We start from the raw sequence: 13998 nt of genomic DNA on the forward strand, positions 1-13998 counted from the left end.
GACGAACTCCGGAGCAGGGCTGTTCCCAGAGGTGGGACCCGCCCATGCCGAGCAAGGCGCCGCTGCGTGTTTCCTGGGAACAGCAGGAGTCTGTTGGTGGGAAGCACAGAGGGGCCTCTGTCCTTCGTCCTGGGAAGGCCTAGCCCCGCCTGCTCCAGCTCCGTGCACCTCGCCGCACTGGCCCTTCCTTCTTTGTGCACAGGCTCAGCGTTTCTTCCCAATTCTTTTCCCAGGGCTACGACAGTGCGCTACAAGGGGAGAAATCTGCGGATCAAAGCACCCATGTGTCGGGCTCTGAAGAAGCTCTGTGACCCTGACGGTACGTGGGCGTCCTGCAGCCCCCACACCACAGCGCGATGGACAGGCTGAGCTGTGCTCTTCTGTTTCTGAGTCTAATCCCAGTCCCGTAAGTGGACAGCTCTTTGAGCTGGAAGCTCCTGGTTCCTGCAGCATGTCCACCCTGTAAGTCCAGCTTAACAGAAGCCATGGGACATCCAGAAAGAGGAGTGAGCCCTGAGCACTGTCAGGGGTGTCTCGTGGCCTGGTCTGTGGGTGGTCCTGGCATTCCTCCCTCCTCTGTCAGGGTCTCTCTGCCCACAGCTGACTGGCAGCGAGCACATGCTGAACTTACATGTCCCTCCCTGTCGTAGGCTTGAGTGACGAGGAGGACCAGAAGCCAGTGCGCCTACCCCTGAAAGTTCCTGTGGAGCTCCAGCCACGGAACAACCACGCCTGGGCCCGCGTGCAGAGCCTTGCTCAGAACCCGCGCCTCAGGTACCCTGGCCGTGGGTGTGTGGAGGCTGTGTCAGCTGCCCGGACAGGGCACCAGGGGCCATGTGTGGATCTCCCTCACAGACCCCCTTGTGAGAACAGCACGTGAGGACTGTGGGGTGCGGGTCTGACAATGCCCTGAAGCCATTGTCATCGGGGTCCTCAGACTCCAGGGGTCTAGGAGCGCAGCTGGGACCCCTCGAGGGCTAGCTAAGAATTGTGGGAAGGAAGGGCAGCTCCAAACTCTTCCTCCTCTTCTCCACAAAGCCCCGCTGTTCCTCTCGGCATTTCTCATGTCCAAGCTGAGGTTAGACACTAAATCTGCAGCCCAGTGGCTCCCGAGGGCCCCTGTGGGAGCCTCACGCCCTCTGTCGTCTACAGGATGATCGTGGAGCTGCACCGCAAGGTCTCCAGTCTCATCGAGTTCCTGAAGCAGAAGTGGGCACTACACGAAGTGCGGATTGTATCTTTTTCCTGAGAGAGCAGACTGCGTCTGCTGCTTGGGTGTGGGGCCCCGCGGTTGTGACGTGAAGTTAGAACTGAAGTGCAGAGCCTTCCCTGTGCCTGGACAGCCCCATTCTGTGCGGTCAGACATCTGGCCCATGGGGTGTGGCTGAGGGACCCATGGCACAGCCCAATGCCTCTCTGATGTGGCTGGGCTGGCCCTGCCCATTCCCCAGGTCCGTGAGGTGAGGAACAGGTGCACGTTGCCTGGGGGTGGCGTGAGGAAAGGGTGCGTGATCCCAGCACTGATGGTGTGGGGCAGGCATCGCTCTCATTGCCCTGCAGGGTGGGTGCGCTGTTGGGGGTGGTCCTTGACGGTGTATTCAGCGCAAGACGTTGGAGGAGCATCAAGTGCAGGGCCCATGCACCACACCAGCACAGGAAAGGGTGACCCTGCACCTGTTCCCAGGCGAGAACTGCACGCTGACACCGCTGCCCGGCGTGGCCCGCGTGGTGCACTCCAAGGCCTTCTGCACGGTGCACTGGCAGGAGGGCGGCCGGTGCAAGCAGAACTCAAAGGACACTCACACGCTGCCCCCCGCCCAGATCCTGGGCATCCAGAGCGGGCAGGGTACAGCCCGAGGCCAGGTGAAGTGCCCGCGCAGTGGTGCCGAGGGCAAGGGTGGGGGGCGGCCTCTTCCTACCGATGCCTCGCAGAGCTCTGGAGAGAGTTCCCCCGAAAGTGGTCCTGGGGAGGGGGCTGCACCATGCCTGAGCAGCCCAGACGCCGCTGACAGGCCTTCCCCTGGGCACCAGGAAGTGGGGCTGCAGCTTGAGAAGACCTCCGGGGCCCTGGCTGACAGTGGGGATGGCCCTACGCGGGAGCCAGGGTCCTTGCCATGTACCTGTGGCCAGCTACCAGACCTGGATGATGAGCTCTCGCTCCTCGACCCCCTGCCCCGCTACCTGAAGTCCTGTCAGGACCTCATCGTCCCGGACCAGTGCCGCTGTGTGGACTCCCGGCCTGGGAGGGAGCCGCCTCCTCCTAGTGCAGCCGCTTCCCCAGAGACGCGTGTCCCCGGCGGTGAGGAGGCTGCCGACTTCACCCCACCTGGCCCAGAGCCTCTGCCCGGCCCTGGGCTCCCACCAGATGTTTGCACTAAAGACTCTGCAGACACGCCCATGGAGGAGCCCAGGGAGAAGGGAAGCCCCTCAGAGCCACCGCCTCAGGGACAGCCCCCTCCCACCAGGCCCCTGAAGGAGCTCCCGGCCAGCCGGCTGGCCCAGCAGCTCCGGGAGGAGGGCTGGAACCTGCAGACCTCTGAGAGCCTCACGCTGGCCGAAGTCTACCTCATGATGGGCAAGCCCAGCAAGCTGCAGCTGGAGTACGACTGGCTGGCCGTGCTGGGCCCCGAGGGCCGCCCCGGCTCCCCACCCGCCGTCCACAGGCAGCGGCTCCTCAACTGCCTGCTGAGGCTCATCTCCACTGAGGTCAGCCCCAAGCTGGTAAGTGGCGGGCTGTCCCGCGGGGCTGCTCATGGCCACTCCCGGGCCGGGGAGCGGGGCCCCACGTGACGAGGCGGAGGCCCTTTGCCAGCCACGCTGCTTTCTCTTGGGTCAGGAGCTTCCCCTGCTTCCCTGCGAGGCCTGGGGGACACAGTGGGATGCAGGTCTAATCTCGGGGGTTTCCGAAGAGGATGACGGTGACAGGCTGTGCTCTGGTCCTGGCCGTGCCTGTGAGTCTGCCAGGCCTTGCGCATGCAGGCTGAAGGGCGTGTGGGCAGGGTGAAGGCGGCGGTGAGGCCAGTTGTCCGAAGAACCCAGCAGGTTTCTGCAGAGGGGCAGGTCGAGCCTGCTGCGGTGATGCCAGAGCTGTTACTGTTCCAGAACCCAGGCCAGCCGTGGGGACCCTTGCTGGAGGCTGGCTGGGGGCAGGGGAAGACCAGCGTGTGACACTTACCAGGAGGTGGTCCGCAGAGCCCGCAGACTGGCCGCAGGCGGCCCTGCTGAAGGGGTTTCCCTGTCCTTCATGTCTCGAGTATAAATGGGGGCTCCCGAGTGCAGGAGAGCCAGACTGAGGCACCAGGTCCCAAGACGGCATTGTGTACGTGGGGTTTAGACGTATGCAGGAGCAGACCTGAAAAGCTTTAGCCAGTGTTCTCTGGGGAGTGTGCTGTGTAGCTGACAGCAGTCTCGTGTTCAGAGCCACATGGAAGGCTGAGTGTGTCCTGTGTGGATGGGCGCTCCAGGCACCGGGCGCTTGGTCTGATTGCCCAGCTCCCTGCGCTCCAGCCACGTGGTGCCCGCACCTGCCTGCCCTTGGTGCACATGGTTGACTTCTGCCCTTCTCCAGATATGCCCCTGCCAGTGCTCTCCACAGTGCTGTCAGGGTTCTCACAAGTCTTCTGGGGACTGGCACCCCAAAATCAGGCCTGTTAGTGGAGGTGGCCCCTGGCTGTGCCTGGCCGCAGAGCGGTTGGGGCCAGTGAGTGGAAGCAGGCAGATGGAAGTTTACCGTGGGGGTGTTAGGAGATGTGAAGTGTCCAAGGCTCTGGAGGAGGCCACTGGAGTAATGGGAGATCTGGAACATGTGGAGGCCCAACCCCTGGCGTCAGCTGCAAGAGGAAGCGGGGTGGGTGGAGAACAGCTGCAGGGGTTGGCAAGAGGAGGGTGGGTGCCGTGACGCTCAGGGGCGCCGCCGTGACGCTCAGGGCAGGGTCCTGGCCAGCAGCACTACCGTTGCCTGGAGCAGTCCCAGGGGCCTGGGCTGAGGTTGGAGACCTTGGGACAGATGAGCAGCCTCTCCTGTGTTTCGGCCCCACTGCCACTTCCTGTCCAGGGGAACTGTCACAGCAAGTGCGTCACCAGGCCCTAACCCCTGAAGGCTGAGGTGTAGAAGGGCTCCAGAACCCTGGCAGGGCCCGTGGAGAGGCGTGGGGCTGTGACAGGGGCCTGGGCTTCCGAATGCCTGGCATGGGGGCTCTCGGCGGGGCCTTGAACAGCAGCAGGAGAGCTGAGAAGCTGAGCCTCCTGCCAGGCTTCTCCGGGGCAGCGCAGGTGCCAGGTGAGCACAGAGCGAGCACGCGCAGCCATGCTCGTGCCAGGGCCTGCAGGACTCAGGCTGCCTCTGCCTCTGGAGAGCAAATCTGTTTCCTTGCTGGACTCGGAAGCTGACGCGGCCTTTGTGTCGGTCGTAGGCCGGCCTTTGCATGCAGCTTCTCTAACAGGCGAGGCACTGCCCCTCACCCTGCAGTGCCCGCAGCGGCAGAGCAGTGGGCAGAGCAGGCAAGGACCAGCTGGGCGGCTTCAGGCCTTGGTCGCTCCCCAAGTCCCTTCGCTGTAGGACTGCTCTTCTGACCACACCCGTCCTCAGTGCTTGCCATCGCTCACAGACGAGGGAGAAGAAGGAGGGCTCTCTTGAGTGGGGAGGGGCTGCTCTCACGGTTTCCCGGACTATCGCCGAGTCACTGAGGGATGCTGAAGTCTATCTGACCCTTGACCTTTACCATCTTGGAAGTGGGATTTGTGAGACCTGGTCACCTTCTGAATCTTTTTTTCCCCCTGATTTATTTATTTTATTTTATTTTATTTTATTTATTTATTTATTTTTTTTGACAGAATGGACAGTGAGAGAGACAGACAGAAAGGTCTTCCTTTGCCGTTGGTTCACCTTCCAGTGGCCACTGCAGCTGGCACGCTGCTGCCAGCGCATCACGCTGATGTGAAGCCAGGAGCCAGGTGCTTCTCCTGGTCTCCCATGGGGTGCAGGGCCCAAGCACTTGGGCCATCCTCCACTGCACTCCCGGGCCATAGCAGAGAGCTGGCCTGGAAGAGGGGCAACCGGGACAGAATCCGGCGCCAGGACCGGGACTAGAACCCAGTGTGCTGGCGCCACAGGCAGAGGATTAGCCTATTGAGCCATGGCACCGGCCTCCCCCTGATTTTTTTTTTAAAGATTATTTATTTTGAGAATCTGAGTACTGTTTCATTCCCGAAATGGTCACAGTGCCCAGCACCGGGACGTGCCGAAGCCAAGAGCTTCATCCAGGTCTCCCACATGGGTGTAGGGGCCCAAACATTTGGGCCATCCTCTGCTGCCTGTCCCGGGCTGTTAGCAGGGAGCTGGATCAGAAGTGGAACAGCTGGGACACGAACTAGTATCCCTATTGGATGCTGGTGTTGCAGTCCTTGGCTTTACCTGCTGTGCCATAACGCCGGCCCCTGCCTTCTGAATTCTCGAAGGCCTCCTCATGCCTCTTGGGGTACTCATTTCAGGGCATTTCCATGTGCTTAGCGTGGATGTCATTGACCCATTTATGTGCAGGCTCCAGAAGCAAGTGCTGTGTCCACAGCCTCCATGAGGCCTGCCCAGGAGGAGCAGTCAGCGACCCCCCCAGGGAAGATGGTGACCATGAGCTCTCGGAGCCCCCGCTGCCCTCGAAACCAGTCTACCCTCCGCGGCAGCAAGACCTTCCCGCAGGGCTCCGCGGCCTGCTCCTCAGGTGAGGCTCCCGCGGCCTGCTCCTCAGGTGAGGCTCCCGCGGCCCGCCCCTCAGGTGAGGCTCCCGCGGCCCGCTCCTCAGGTGAGGCTCCCGCGGCCCGCCCCTCAGGTGAGGCTCCCGCGGCCCGCCCCTCAGGTGAGGCTCCCGCGGCCCGCCCCTCAGGTGAGGCTCCCGCGGCCCGCCCCTCAGGTGAGGCTCCCGCGGCCCGCCCCTCAGGTGAGGCTCCCGCGGCCCGCCCCTCAGGTGAGGCTCCCGCGGCCCGCCCCTCAGGTGAGGCTCCCGCGGCCCGCCCCTCAGGTGAGGCTCCCGCGGCCCGCTCCTCAGGTGAGGCTCCCGCGGCCTGCTCCTCAGGTGAGGCTCCCGCGGCCTGCTCCTCAGGTGAGGCTCCCGCGGCCCGCCCGGTCCAGCAACTGGGCAGTAGCATGGGCCTGGGTTGGGAGGTGCTGGGGCCAGCAAGAAGCAGAGGATGGGGCCTTTGGCAGCCTGGTCGCTTTGGGGTTCTTGGTTCATGAGGCCAGAAAAGCTCTGTGCTGTGCAGATTTGGGGGCTCTGGCTTCTGAGGATGGCTGGTTCTCCTGCGTCTACAACCACTCCCTCTCTGCATCTCGCACAGTGCGCTGAGGCAGCGAGCAGCTAGCACAGGTCCTGGGAGGCAAGCTGCGGCGACCTGCCGGCCACAGCACCCCTGCCCCAGTTGTATCCAAGAGGGTTCCTGAGTTGTGAGACCAGGGCCTGAGACCCCAGATCAGCAAGGCACTGTTCACTGTGGCATTATTTGCACTGTTTTAACCCTTGGTGTTTTTATATGACAGTTGGGTGTGGCTAAAATGGTGACTTCTACATGAATTTTAAAGGTAGAATAAGAAACTTAGATACTTTGTGAGGCTCTCACTCCCCAGGTGAGCCTTGGGCACCTCTCCCCACCAGAAGAGGTGGGTGCCGCAGGGGCCGAATGTGTGCTGGGCTCACCCTGAAGGCATGTGGTCCTTCCCAAGGCCATTGTGGTGAGAGTAGGATGACCTGGCAGGTGGCGGACAGCCGGGGACCAGGGCCAGGGACTTCCCGTTCTGGCCTTTGCTGGTGGTGTTCCCCTCTAGTGCCTGTGTGGTTCTGGGTATGCGCAAGTTCAGCCCCAGCACTGGCTCTCTGCTGTGTACCCTAAGCAGCCTCCCTCTGCTCTCAGGGAGTCAGCAGGCGGGGGTGGATGGGCACACCAAAAATCCAGTAGCTTGTGTGAGCGGGTGTCCTGTCCTGGTGTGTCCTTGTTCTCCAAAGTGATGTCTGTTTGGAGAATATCCCTGGCTGTGTTCCCTGTGGAGTGCCGGAGGCCTCTCAGGAATGGCCTGAGAGGAGACCTGTTGTCCACTCAAAATGGGAACAAGGATTTCATGGGCAGAGACAGGAAAGCCATCTTCGGGGCAGAGATGGGGAGTGGAATGAAAGAGTGTTTGGGTGCACAATCTTCACAGGTTCATGTGGTTTTTTCCATAAATCAAGTGTTTGTGGACTTTCCGGAGACGCCTTGTTTAGGAAGTTTCCAGAAAACTGAGCAGGTTATCCGAAGAATCCCTTCCTGGTCCTCCCCGGCTCTGCTGCGGGGCAGCTGCCACCCCTGCCTTCTCCTTTCCCAGGTTTGAGAAACCCGCCACGGCCGCTCTTGGTAGCGGGTCCCTCCAGCACAGGCAGCAGTGACTCGGATGGTGGCCTTTTTGCTGTCCCTACGACTCTGCCCCCTCATAGTCGGCACGGGAAGCTCTTCTCTCCCAGTAAAGACGCGGAGCTGAGCTTCCGGCAGCATCTGAACTCCATCAGCGTGAGTGCCCCGCCCCTGCCCTGCCCCTGCTGGCCGGCGGGCGGCACCTTCAGCCGGCCCCGCCCCTGCCCTGCCCCTGCTGGCCTGCGGGGAGGCACCTTCAGCCGGCCCCGCCCCTGCGCTCGCCCCTGCTGATGCCGGAGGAGCAGCACCTTCAGCCCGCCCCGCCCCTGCCCTGCCCCTGCTGGCCAGCGGGGAGGCACCTTCAGCCGGCCCCGCCCCTGCCCTGCCCTGCCCCTGCTGGCGCCGGCGGGCGGCACCTTCAGGCCCTGTGCTGTTTCCCTTGCAGATGCAGTCGGATTTCTTCCTGCCAAAGCCCAGGAAGTTGCGGAAGCGCCACCTGCGCAAGCCTCTGGTGGTCCAGGTCAGAGCCTCTTTGGCAGCCCCAGCATTTGGGTTGGCCATGGCACACAGCTTTTCTCCTGTGTCTCTTGGTTGGGGTCAAACATGGAAAGCCGTGCTCTGCCTCCATCTTTGTGAATAAGATCAGAGTATTAGCAGTGAACTTCATGTACCTGTGAGTAGAGGGGTCTTCAGACCACGGTGAAGACCACCTGCAGGAGAGAGAAAGTTCTGGGGGTTCGGGTCCAGGAGCGCCGCAGATGGAGATCTCTGGAGGACCCTCCGGACATCTGTGTACAAATAATCCGTTCCCAAGGCACTTGGCCAGAGGCCAGGCCTCTGCTGTGCCCCCATACTGCACGTGGGGGCCCCCATGTGGAAGCCACATGGGAGAGAATGTTCTGAGGAACTGATGGCGGAAGTGGGGACCGTGTGTGTGGGTTCACGAGCAGCTCTTCATGTCAGAGCCTTAGCAACGTTCTTTCTCTTGAGGTTCACTCACTGAGCAGTGGGAGACTGCACAATGGGGCCTGGGGAAGGAGACACACCGGCCTGATGCCGTTTGTGTTAGGCGCCAGAGATGGGAGAACACAAAGGGCAGAGTGTGAGCTTTGTGGCTGTTTAGTGCAGGGTTGGGCACTGTTGGCCCAGGGTCCAGATCCCACCTAGCATTGCTTTGTCGTTTAAGACAGTTTCATTGATAGGTAGTTCATCTGTCCTGAAGTTCACACAAGTGAGGTGTACAGTTCATTTTCTAGTAAGTTTACAAGCTGGCGTGCCCATCAGAGCTGTGTCATCCCAGAACATTGTCCTCACTCTGGGGGGGCACTGCGCCCCTTAACTCTCCTGGTTCCCCTCCACCCTCTGACAGCCGCTACTCCACTCCCTGTCTTAAAGGACTTGCCTGTTGCAGGCACTTGCATACGTGGGATGGGGCAGTGTGTGTTCTTTCCCACTTACTGCGTTTGCGCAGCCACAGCCGTTCATGTCCCTCTCCAGGGCACAACATGAGTGTGGCCCCAAAACCTGGAACACTTCCTGCCCTGCCTTCACCTCTGGAACCAATAGGCACAGAACACATGTGTCTCCATGTGCTTGGTGCTGCTGCTGTCTGCCTGCACCCATACCGTGGCTTCTCCAGGGGCTGAGGCTATGTCCCCGTGAGCCCCAGGTCCTTTGGGGCAGAGAGCAGCGGCTGTGTGCCCAGAGGCCCTGTGGCCCGTTGATGACACAGGCCCTCCTTGGTCAGTTTTGTCTGGACTGCTAGCAGCCTTGGTGGTCCATCTGATTTGCTCGTCAGTGGTAGTCACCATGGCTCAAGGAGCCCTGCTGGGAAGGCCCCTCAGGTCGTCTTCCCTGGCTGCCAAGTCCTGCAGAGGTTCTGGGTAAAGCAGGCTTGTGACAGGCCTCCAGCGCTCTCGGGGAGATGTCAACCCCGCATTCCTTTCAGAGGGGACCCAGCGTTTGGGGGCTTAGGGTCTCAGACTGTCCTGGGGGCCCTTGTGTCACTGGCTTCAGAACAAGAACCTTCATCCTGTCACACTCATCTCCCTCCTACTGGGAGTATTTTTTTTTGACAGGCAGAGTGGATAGTGAGAGAGAGACAGACAGAAAGGTCTTCCTTTTTTGCCGTTGGTTCACGCTCCAATGGCTGCTGCGGCTGGCGCATCGCGCTGATCCCAAGGCAGGAGCCAGGTGCTTCTCCTGGTCTCCCATGGGGTGCAGGGGCCCAAGCACTTGGGCCATCCTCCACTGCCCTCCCGGGCCATAGCAGAGAGCTGGCCTGGAAGAGGGGCAACCAGGATAGAATCTGGCGCCCCAACCGGAACTAGAACCCGGTGTGCCAGCACCACAAGGCGGAGGATAAGCCTGTTGAGCCACGGCGCCGGCCGGGAGTATTTCCTTACAGTCCAGCTTCGGGGTCACGTGTGGCATTGGTGTCTTCTCGTCGCCTGACCGTGTGCGATTTTCCTCTGCAGAGAATGCTGCTTCCCAGGCCGTCTGAAAGCCAGTCTCATAACGTCTGCTCCTTCTCCATCCTGTCCAACTCCTCCGTAACTGGTAAGGACGGGCCTTTCCGCGCTGGTGTCCCTCCTGCTCCCCGAGCGTGGCCCTACCTCTGCAGAGGCAGTGTTGCTGTCCCTGTTCTCGTGCTGTCACTCGAGGGCTGCCAGTGCCAGCAGGACGACCCCCTGGGAGGCCTGGGGGTGTGGCCTCGGTGTGGCCTGGGAGCGTCCTCAGTTCCCGGCGCGGCGTCTGGCTGGCTGCTGCTGGTGGTGTCTGGCCAAGCGCTTTGTGGAGCAGGTGTGCTCCAGGTGGATCGCTCGCTGGGTGTTTGGATCCAGTGGGGCCGGGCTTGGTGCGCAGGCAGGGCTCCTGCTGAGGCACACTGTGCCCGTGGTCTTTACCAGTTTGGGTTCTCACGTCACACCTGCTGCGAGGTCTGTACAACTGTCTTTGCTTCCTGTCCTGCCTGCTGTCCACACACAAGGTGTGGCAGGGTTAGACCCTGACCACCTCAGAGGCTGGCAGCTCCTTAAAGGGCCATTTCCTGCAAGACAACAATGGTGACCGCGGCCTCTCAGCAACTCCTGGGAGGCACAGGGGTGTCTAGGCCACCTTCCCATGTTGAGGGCAAGAGTTTGGCCAACATATCCAGCATGGCTCAGCCCTGTGAACGTGGTCCTCTAGTCCCGTGGCACGGGGAGTGGACGTGGCTGTGTGCGACTGACCGTCTGCTGTGTCTTTGCTCTCACAGGGAGAGGCTCCTTCCGGCCCATCCAGTCTGCTCTGAGCAAAGCAGCTGTGTCCCGACCAATTGTGCCCAAGGCCCTGCCGCCCCAGGCCACGAGTCCTCTGGCCAGTACGTTAGCCTGTGGGTAACACCTGTCATCAGAGTATCTGAGTAGCATTCTGTCACTGGGTTTTGAAAGTTTTCTTCTTCCAGCTGTAGTGTCTTGTTAACCCTTCAAAGAAAGTGCCTAGTCGTGGGTTCTCACAGGACACGCGATGTGACGGAGAAACGCCCCTCAGCCCCCGGGGCCTTAGTAGAACAGTGCCCTGAGTCGTCGTTTCTGTGAGCAGGTGCTATCGACTTGGCTGCGAAAAGTGCCGGCATCCTCCCTGGGAGCCCCCTGCCCATCATGGAGGCCGAGGGCTTGTCGAGCATCTCGCCGCTGTCTTCAGACAAGGTGTCAGCTGCGGTCCCAGGTCAGGACCCAGCCAGAACCCACCAGAGTGAAGACCCTGTCCCCCCTGTGGAGGTGAGTTTAGTTTGAAGGGCTCTTCAGTGTGGCCACCAGCTTCCAGGGAGGGTGCAGGCTGTGGGCTGAGGTCATGTTGGGCCCATGGGTGGGAGGAGTAATTAGGCCCTGGAGGCCCAGGCATGGATGAGCCCCATGTGGCCCGTGGGAGGGTCACCCAGAGCCTCTCTCGGTGGTGGGGGGAGCTTGCTGTGTGACATGGGAGAGCTGATCTGGGGGGTACGTGAAGGGCCGCCTGGTCTGAGGAGTGACCACAGCCATTGGTGGGCTCCTGCTGGGCGTCAGGGAACATTGCGCTATTGGAGTGAAGAGTGTTGTGCGCCACCGTGGCTATCACTCTAGGTCTCTAGGTGCTGCGCTGCTCTTGCCTCCCCCCCTCCCCCCGACTGCTTGAGAACTGCCAAGAACAGTGGGGTGGGCTGGACTCCAGGGCGCCTGCCTGCGGCCACACTCTCAAAGTAGCTTAGTCACCTTTCTGACCCAGGGCGCGTTCCATTTGCTTTTCCTCTGGGCCTGTGCTCTGGCTCCCCGTGTGGGCGGCTCACCTGTGTTCCTGGTTTTCCCTAGGGCTCCAGGGAGTCCTTCATCAGTGTCCCCTCGAGGCCTGGACAGGAGCCAGTGACAGAGAGTTTTCAGGTAGGGTGTGATCTGGGGCTGCATCTCCCCCTTCGCTGCTTCTGGTCGGTGAATAAGCACCTAGACCTCCTTGCTCCCCACTTGGAGAAGGGCTCGTTCTGGGCCAGCTCTGGAAGGAGTGTTTTCTGAGCCAGAGGGGAAGCGGCCCTTGGTTAGTGGCTCCCTCAGTACCCGTTGTCCACCTGTGCAACCCCAACTGCCCTGTTGGCATGGTCACCTCAGCCTGGCCTTAGGACTGCCGTCTCTCCTGGTTTGGAGACAGGTATGGCCCCAGTGGCTTTCACCTGAGGGTGAGACAGCTCTGTACTCACTGCATTACACTCTGACTGCCTGGCCCACCAAGGAGGAGCTGTAGGGCTGCGGTGCTCACAGACGAGCCACGTGTCTGAGCATCCCTGTCTCCAGCAGGGTTCGCCTGTTCTCTCCCTGTCTGAGCTGCCCAAGGCTCACCTCCAGAACGGCCCCTCTGCACCCCTTCCCTCCTCGGAGGGTTCCAGCACTCGGCTCTCTCCGCCCAATGTCTCTGCGCTGCTGGACATCTCCCTGCCTGGTCCGCCCGAGGATGTGCTCTCGCAGGGAGAGCCCGCCACGCAGATCAGCGACTCCATCATTGAGATCGCCATCAGCTCCAGCCAGTTTGGTAAGCACGGAGTGGCCTCCTACACCTGGAATCGGGGTTCCCCGTCAGCAAAGGGAGATCCAGATCTGCCGAGGGGTCTGGGTCCTCCTGCTTCATTGCTCTGCTGCCCTTGCTGGGGCTGCTTCAGCTAAGCTGTCATTTTTGAGGATTGAATATTTGCCACCTGGTTTCAGTGGGGGCCGTGCACACGGGTAAGGTGCATGGAGGACCTGAGGATGCTCCTGACCTTGAGACAAGAGTGGGATGGCCCACAATTCCTCTCAAGCCTGGGACTCTGAAAGGCCACTTGCTGGTGGGTTCCGAGTCCTGGCGGACAGCCCGTGGGTTTTGCGGTGCCGGAGCGGCTGGGCTGATGCCTGTCTAGGCCCTGGCTTCCGTGCTGGTGTTATCTCAGGCAGTGGGCTCAGACAGATGTAGCTCGCAGCCTGTTAGCATCCGGCCTTCCATTTCCTGAGCTGGCAATGTGGGACAGTGGGGCTGCCCTCGGCGCAGGGCCTGGCCCCGTCGTGTCCGTCGCTGCACGGCATCCATGAGCAGCATGAAGCCTCGCACATCCCTGACTCTGTGCCCCAACCTGCTCATTTCCAGGGACCCCATGGCCTTCTCTGACCCCTCTGCACCAGAGCCTGGTCTATCCTCAGGGAGCCATGGCGGCCTCTGTGGCCTCTGCACCGGAGCCTGTTCCATCCCCATCCTCGCGGAAGCCCCGTAACCTCCCGGGTCTGCTGTTTGGCTGTGCCACCAGCTGCCTTCCTGCCAGTGGGCAGGGAAGTGGCTGCCGCTTACCCCGCCGTGGCTTCACTAACTTGATCCTTTGGTTGACAGGTGAAGGGGTCCCTCTCTCTCCAGCAAAACTGAATGGCAGTGACAGCTCCAAGAGTCCTCCCTCTCCGTCCAGCAGCCCCCAGCCCAACTGGATTGCCTCCCCTACCCATGACCCTCAGTGGTACCCCAGCGACTCTACAGACTCCTCGCTTAGCAGCTTGTTTGGTGAGTGTGGGTCTCTCATTGGACCCACCGGGTGCTGGAGCCTGGGGAACACTGGATTCTCCATACTCTGCGGCCACACTCCTACTGGGGCTGTCTTTCTATTTCTTTGTTTTTTTCTGAGTTATTTTTTTAAAGATTTATTTATTAATTTGAAAGTCAGAGTTACAAAGAGAAGGAGAGGCAGAGAGAGAGGTCTTCCATCCACTGGTTCAATCCCAAATTGTCCCCAGTTGGCTACAATGGCCCGAGCTGTGCTGATCCAAAACCAGGAGCCAGGAGCTTCCTCCGGGTCTCCCACGCGGGTGCAGGGGCCCAAGGACTTGGGCCATCTTCTACTGCTTTCCCAGGCCATAGCAGAGAGCTGGATCAGAAGTGGAGAGCCAGAACTCAGACTGGTGTCCATATGGGATACCAGCACTGCAGGCGGCGGCTTTACATGCTACGCCACAGCACCAACCTCTTGAGTTTACTTCTTTAAGATGTAACTTGTGGGGCCGGTGCTGTGGTACAGCAGGTTAACGCCCTGGCCAGAAGCGCCAGCATTCCATATGGGCGCTGGCTCGAGTCCCGGCTGCTTCACTTCCAATCCAGCTCTGT

The 13998-nt window shown here is 60.9% G+C and overlaps 1 protein-coding gene across 6 annotated transcripts in view; it reads left to right on the forward strand.

Moving 5' to 3' along the window:
* Positions 1-13998, forward strand: part of CRAMP1 (cramped chromatin regulator homolog 1) — a 54448-nt gene that overhangs the window by 34006 nt on the left and 6444 nt on the right. For 2 of the 6 annotated variants that reach the window (XM_062180396.1, XM_062180397.1), the window contains 13 exons: positions 233-319; positions 651-774; positions 1153-1234; positions 1603-2721; positions 5540-5717; positions 7349-7530; positions 7820-7894; positions 9852-9933; positions 10631-10747; positions 10957-11135; positions 11703-11771; positions 12177-12411; positions 13237-13401. In XM_062180396.1, the coding sequence (XP_062036380.1) occupies positions 233-319; positions 651-774; positions 1153-1234; positions 1603-2721; positions 5540-5717; positions 7349-7530; positions 7820-7894; positions 9852-9933; positions 10631-10747; positions 10957-11135; positions 11703-11771; positions 12177-12411; positions 13237-13401 (2694 nt within the window). The remainder of the gene's footprint in view (positions 1-232; positions 320-650; positions 775-1152; positions 1235-1602; positions 2722-5539; positions 5718-7348; positions 7531-7819; positions 7895-9851; positions 9934-10630; positions 10748-10956; positions 11136-11702; positions 11772-12176; positions 12412-13236; positions 13402-13998) is intronic. The other 4 variants (XM_062180401.1, XM_062180398.1, XM_062180399.1 and 1 more) reach the window with 4 other exon arrangements.

The sequence above is a fragment of the Lepus europaeus genome, chromosome 21 (genome assembly GCF_033115175.1).
Source record: "Lepus europaeus isolate LE1 chromosome 21, mLepTim1.pri, whole genome shotgun sequence".
Lineage (NCBI taxonomy): Eukaryota > Metazoa > Chordata > Mammalia > Lagomorpha > Leporidae > Lepus > Lepus europaeus.